This window comes from Rhinoderma darwinii, chromosome 7, assembly GCF_050947455.1.
Source record: "Rhinoderma darwinii isolate aRhiDar2 chromosome 7, aRhiDar2.hap1, whole genome shotgun sequence".
In the NCBI taxonomy this organism is placed as follows: domain Eukaryota; kingdom Metazoa; phylum Chordata; class Amphibia; order Anura; family Rhinodermatidae; genus Rhinoderma; species Rhinoderma darwinii.
The window spans coordinates 133308311-133315476 of NC_134693.1; the positions used below are offsets into that span (position 1 = coordinate 133308311).

The 7166-nt window shown below is 40.0% G+C and overlaps 1 protein-coding gene across 1 annotated transcript in view; it reads left to right on the forward strand.

Moving 5' to 3' along the window:
- Window positions 1–5925, forward strand: part of IL17RE (interleukin 17 receptor E) — a 58774-nt gene extending 52849 nt beyond the window's left edge. Inside the window, exons 13-16 of the mRNA XM_075831683.1 lie at window positions 290–358; window positions 837–891; window positions 1837–1944; window positions 3082–5925. Coding sequence (XP_075687798.1) covers window positions 290–358; window positions 837–891; window positions 1837–1944; window positions 3082–3716 — 867 coding nt within the window. The 3' untranslated portion in view covers window positions 3717–5925. The remainder of the gene's footprint in view (window positions 1–289; window positions 359–836; window positions 892–1836; window positions 1945–3081) is intronic.
- The last annotated feature ends 1241 nt before the right edge of the window (window positions 5926–7166 follow it).

Consider the following 7166-nt stretch of genomic DNA (forward strand, 5'->3'; position numbering starts at 1 on the left):
ACTTGCTGCCAGGTTTCTACACAGATTACAACTGATCACTGGGGTCCCAACAGGGAGAGACTTTGTGATCTGCAAATTGTCAAGGGACTCTTCTAACAAGTAGGGATTGTCCAAAGCCGAGAACCCCTTTTAAGATGATCACATGACCTTGACTTATTATTTTTATTTGCCTATAGCAAAAGTTAAGATAAACCCCAACCACCCCCAAACCTTTACTATGTAACTTATCTTATGTAACATGTATAAACCAGATGATCGCATTCACACGAAAATATTTTCTCTCTCTCAGCAACATCAAATCGGATCTCAAGATCTACAGCTATCGCTCCCTAGGCCCGGCATTGGGCATTGCATCAAGGTATTAACTCTCTTTTTCTATTTAGTTTAATAGTTATTTTCAAACTTCTGACAATTTTATCAGTGGGATCTGAGCTGCCCGGCTAATTCTCAGACACTATAGGATGTCTGCACTCCGTCACGTGTTATCCAGGATTATAAAAACATGGCTTTTTTTTCCAGAAACAGCGCCACACCTCTCCATGGGCTGTGCCTGGTACTGCAGTGCCCCTCCATTAAAGTGAATGGGTCTGAGCGCTGTTTCTGGGGAAAAGCATACTTTTTAACGTCCATATTACGACTGCAACACCTCGGTCGCTCAGAGTTTAACTGGGGGGCAACAGTCGCCTCCAGCCACACTAATGTATTAAAGGGGGACTTGAAATGAGCGGTGGTCGAGCATGCGCTCTGTCACTCAATTCAAACTCTATGGGAATGACCGTCCCAGCAGTGGTTTGCACATTGATATTCTGCTGTAACCATCTGACTTTGCCTCGCAGGTTTGGCGTTCTGATGTCCGTTTTTCACATGAGCATCTCATCTGCTCATTTGATTGTAAGTATAGACATATCTGCTTTTGTCATGATAATATATATATTAACACTCTAGAACAGGGCTCCAAATTCCCCTTCATACAACCATAAAATAACATGATAAAATTCGGTCTGCCTGCAGCTGCCACTAGAGGGAGCTCATTACATGGAGATTTGTACGGCTCCTATTGAACCTATTTCCAGGTACTGTGAAACCCCTGCTAAGTGCACCCCTGTCTATAGCTCTCTAACTGTTGTGAAACTAGTATTCTCACCATGCCATGACAGTCACGGCTATGCTGGGAGTTGTAGTTTTGCAACAATTTTGCTGCTCTAGTATATAACTATGTAGTTTAATAGCATGAAATATAAAATGAGTTAGCAAAACTCCACTCAATGAAAAACTGTGACAATGGCTCTGGTCACAGCGCTGCCATGTAGGTCCCTCTCTTGTATGAATTTACAGTAATAGATTAGGTAATCGCATAAATAGCAATCCCTCCTTATATTCTTATTAGCAGAATCTCTCCATTGATTCTTGAAGGAATCGGATAATAGAACGCTCAAATATCTTAGGCCTCATGCACACCGCCGTGCCTGTAATCACGGCCTGCGATTGCAAACACAGCCGACGGCCACGGGACGCATTTTCGGGACGTGCTCCCATACAAAGTATGGGAGCACGGTCCATAAAATATGAAAAGTAGGACATGCTCCATAATTCTGGGCACGGTTCTACGGCACAGACACGTATCCGTAGCGATACGGAAAGGTGTCAGCGGCCTATAGAACCGAACGGGTCCGCAATTACGGAGATTTTTACGGTCGTGTGCATGGGGCCTAAGGGGATTGTTATTTATGCAATTACCTAATATCTAAGTGTAGGGTCATCAAAACATCTCAATAGGTTATTGATTATTGGATGTTTTATTATATTTACCGATTCGTCGTTCTCTTTCCTATCCAGTTTCTCACAAGCACCTGGGCCTTCTTGCTCTCGTCACATCCCTGGTGATTTTTACCTTGATTTTCATCATCTACATAAGTTGTAACAGAATATGGAAGATATTTACAGGTAAGAAAAATGTCTCCATTAATCTATGAGTGGTTGTCGTGAATAGGAAGCCAACTGAACACAGTCATGTGGTATTATTTGAGCACTGTATGGCGGTATTATTTTGGCACTATATGGCAGTCATTAATTTACTGAGCGGTACTTTTTTGTAGGCACTATGGCAGTATTATGTAGAAAATATATTGGACAGTTGTTTGGCACTGTATGGCGGTATTATTTTGGCACTATATGGCCCTCTTATGCATTTACTGTGTGTTTTTTTTATTGTAGGTATGGTATGGCATTATTATATAGGCAATAAATAGTACAGTTTGTAACTGTACGGCGGTATTATTTTGGCACTATACAGCAGTCATGCATTTACGGAGTGGTACTTTTTTGTATGCACTATATGGCAGTATCATGTAGACAATATATCGTACAGTTGTTTGGTACTGTACAGCGGTATTATTTGTCACTATGTGGTATTTTTATTCATTTACTGTGTGGCAATGTTTTGTAAGTACTATATGGAAATATTGTGTGGGTAAAATATATGAAACATTTGTGTAGCATTGTATGGTGGTATTATTTTGGCCTTGTATGGTACTTTTATGCATTTACTATGTGGCAATATTATGTAGGTGCTTTGGCAGTATTATGTGGACAATTTATTCTACAGTTGTTTGGAACTGTATGGTGGTATTATTTTGGCACTGTACTGTAAGTTTTTGTAGTTACTATATGGCTGTATTATGTAGGCAATATATTGTACAGATGTGTGGCTCTGTATGGTGGTATTATTTTGGCATTGAATTGTACTTTTTTGCATTTACTGCGTGGTGATGCTATGTAGGTACTATATGGCAGTATTATGTAGGTAATTTATTGCACAGTTGGTTGGCACTGTATGGTGGCATTATTTTTGCACTGTATGGTAGTGTTTTGTAGGTACTATATGGCAGTATTATGTGGGCAATGAATTGTACATTTGTTTAGCACTGTAAGGTGTGTTGTTAACAGTGGAAGAGGCCACTGGGAGGGCCCAAAAAGGTAGAGTAGACGGGGGCCCACATACATTTTTGTTTCCAGCAGTTTGTATTTGGGATGGTAAGGTGCTCTCTAAACATCATGTCATTGCTTTCTCTCTCCACACAGCTCCGCTTTGGAGAAGAACCATTCTACTTGTGTACTCTCCCGATTCGGCCGAGTATAAGACCCTCATTTGCGCTTTTGCCGACTTCCTGCACAACATCCTGGGATGTGAGGTCATCTTGGACTTATGGGACATGAACTCAGTCAGCCAAATTGGAATATTGCCCTGGTTTTACCAAAAGAGGGAGCAAGTGAGTGAAAGGAAAGGAAAAGTGATGATCGTATGGACAAGAAGAAGCAAGACAATGTACGAACAATGGCGAAACCGTCAAATCAACCGCATTGGATGGAAAGACTCAACTAATATGTTTGGGGCAGCCATGTCCTGCCTGGAGAAAGACTTTGAAGTCCAACTGGATAATGATAACCTGGAGCACTATGCAATGGTCTACTTTGAGGGACTTTGTGAGAAGAAGGATATCCCCAAATGCTTCAGGAAGATCTCCAGGTACCGCTTGTTTAAGGACCTCTATAGACTGGTCAGCCATCTACAAGACACTACTTGTCTATCTCCTCGTTGTCTGATAAAGGCAATTGCCAAATACCTCAGGAAAAAGCTTATAAGCTCCGAAAAAAGACGGGGCCTCCAGCACCACATAGAACGTTGTAAAAAGGAACTTGGGGAAGATGTCAGCTGATAATGTGCGGGGAAAATACTGACAATTTGACCCGGTGGAAAAAGATGGAACCCTGGAGATATCCACTGCATGATAAATTGTTCGAGGAACTCGGAAACGTCTTGAGCCTGAGGCTTTGTATAGAGGGGACTAAGGGGTGCTGACTATTTTGGCGTAGTGGCCCTTTAAGACTGAGAAGGTTGGGTAATTTCTATGTACATATTATCGTATATTTACGAATGAAAGAAATCCAAAGGTGAGGACAGAAAGAGATAAAATGAGGATATAAATGTTTTGCTAGTAGATCAATGTCATTTTCTAATAAATTTTACAAATTTTCAATCCAAAATTTGAATCCCACATTTTAAGTCCCGCCCCCGCTTAGTCAAGAAGAGCTCAAAACAATAGACATGCCTCTTTTTATACATATTTGCATAAACTCCACCCCTTTTATGGTCCAGTCCATGGTCCAGCAGTAATCTGGTAGTTTGCTATGGGCAACCATTCCACTTTTTGTAACATTTTTATACATAAAACCCTCAACACCACCAATAATCTCATGTTAATGGGGCAGTGGGAGTGTCCATCAAGACTCCCAATGGGTGAAACATTGATCAGTAAGGTTCGATTTTTTCCTGTCTGATCCTTTGCTTCACCAAGATAAACGACGCCAGAATTATTTGGTAGACGCTTATCTCCCTCTTTCAGACAGAAAGCAACATTCTGCTGGTTTCCGGTTACTAAAGAGCAGTGCATTAAGGGAGCTGAGGATGCAGTAAGAGCTCCGCTGGTAGATCACATGACTGTCTGCGGAATACAGATAAACCACATTCTAAGAATAAACCAGCAGAATTCTGACTTTCACTTTAGGTGTGAACGGAGAAGAAAACGACTTGTGTCTAAATCAATACAGAAAAGTATTTACAATGTCACTCAGTTTTTCATGCAGATTTTGACTAACAAATTTCACTCAAAATAGGAGTTCTACTTTAATGCACAGATTCAGTCCCCTTCACCAATAACCAGAAAGCACTTTGCTATTCTTATTTAATTATTGGCCTTATATTATTATAACGTCCACGACAAGTGACTATGAAGGCAAATTATAGCGTTCGATTAGAAGCCGAACATCGCACATGTTTCTGCTGTCAGTAAGTCCCAGGACACGCTGGTCCTGCTGTATTGCAACTGTACAAAAGTGGCCATTTTGAACATATCAACCAATCAGTATTCAGTTTTCATTTTGTAAACTATGCTGGAAAAATGACTCAAGGATTCTGATTGGTTGCTATGGGCAACAAGGAAAAGGAGACATCTTTGATATATAAGGCCCAGTATTGTATTTGTTGTACGTATATAGGAAGTCAAAATTGTGGATTTTAAGAAACAAAGGTTTATTTGTATTATAATTTTTTTATGATAACGTTAACATTTGATTTAATACCACAGTCCAAACATATATAAATGCTATCTAGACACAATGTCGGTAATGTTGGGTTTACTAAAAAAAAAAAAACGTAGCCTCCAATTAAACAACATCCTAAGGCCTAATTTACACGAGCGTTGCGCACCTCGGACGTGAAAAACCGCAGTTTTACATGCCCGAGGTGCATCCGTGCTCGGCGCTGCGGGATGCGATGTCTCACATCCCCCATAGATGAGTCCTATGGAGGGATGCGTGAAGCGTGGAAAAATAGGACATGTCCTATTTTCCCACGGACCCTTCACACGGTCCGTTGAAACAACGGCTGTGTGAACGGCCACATTGAATTACATAGGGCCGTGGGACGGACAATGTTTCAACGGCCCTCACACGAACGTTTTACACGCTCGTGTAAATAAGGCCTAACTGATGGTAAAGATAGCCATTTGTACGGGTATTACTAAAAATACTGGGCCTCGTTTATCAAAAATGTCTAACAAATATATGGCCTTGTGGCCCATAGTAACCAATCAGAGCTAGACTTAAATGTCTTAAATGGCTCTGGAAAAATGAAAGCCGCACTGTGATTGGTTGTTTTTTTTATTTGAGACAGTTTTGATAAATAAGGCCGTAGGTTTCCCAAATGTCTAATTTTTTTTCCAATCTTGTAAAGTGTACAATATAAAAGGTGTGTACAGTGTTTATAAGGAGAGACTGCTTGGATTATAAAGGGAAAACTTTTTATACAAGGAAAAGAACAAATGTTGCCAAATTCTTCAGTTCTCTAAATAAAAGATCCCCAAAAAACGTTCTTCTGAGTGATTTCTGCGCATCGTGTAGTCAAAAATGAAAACCATTCAATAGATATAATAGAACATTCAATAGATATAGTGTGAAATCAACATTTTGTGTATAATAATGACGGCAATTAAAATGTAAACAATTTTTCACTATATACCAAAATATCCAACAAACAAATTACAAAAAGTTGCATATAACGAGGCCCATTGGGTTACATTCATGCATGCATTATAATGAAAGGGATTCAGCATGACCACAATATTTATTGAGCACTTCCACAACTTTTTCCAACATCTACGACCTACTACAGCAGGGAGAATAGAAATATGTGCCAACAGTAACTAAACAGGGCACAGAAGATTAAAGGGTATGTACTTTTGCGACCCATTTTATCAGTGCTCAAAAGAATCTAGAATAAAAAAGAGCAATTTTTCAAATAGTCTTTATTAACAAAGGCATAGTTCTGCATGGGAGCTGCATACATGAAACGGTAGGAGATTTTTAATTAGGACTATTTGCAAAAGTTGGTTAATTTTTTATTTCAGGTATCTCGGAGCAATAAAATCCAGAATAGGCACCTGCTTTCATTTTTCCAGGTGTAATCAGGGAGTGCAAAGAACATAAGGCCACCAATCTACCCAGTAATAGACTACCACTGGCTTCTGGATACCTACTGTGCATCCAACACCCAATCACCACCAAATTTGGACCCTCCCTAAACTGTTACAAAGTGACAAAGCACAAATGTGTGCCTCCAATTTCGGCCCTGTATGGCTGTATTATTTAAGCACTGTACAGCAATGTAATCTTGTAACGGTACTGTTATGTGGTCACTCTGTGGAACCATTACGTAGCCACTGATTGGCACTATGTAGTCACTATACGACAGTATTATGTGGACTCTATAGTGTATTATTACGTGGGCATTGTATCGCAGTACTGTGTAGGCACTTTATGGCAGTATTATGTTGACACTGTATTGTACTGTGTGACAGTTTGGCGGTATTATTTAGACATACTATATTAATGCAGGTACTGTTATGTGGCCACTGTGTATAGTTATTACGTAGCCACTAAGTGGTACTGTGTAGACTCTCTATGGCAGCATTATGTGGACACTGTGTGGTACAGTTATTGACACTGTATGGAAGAATTATTTGGGCACTGTATGGCAGTATTCTATGGGCACCATATAGTATTATGTGGGCACTCTATGACAGTACTATGTAGACAATATGTGGCAGTAT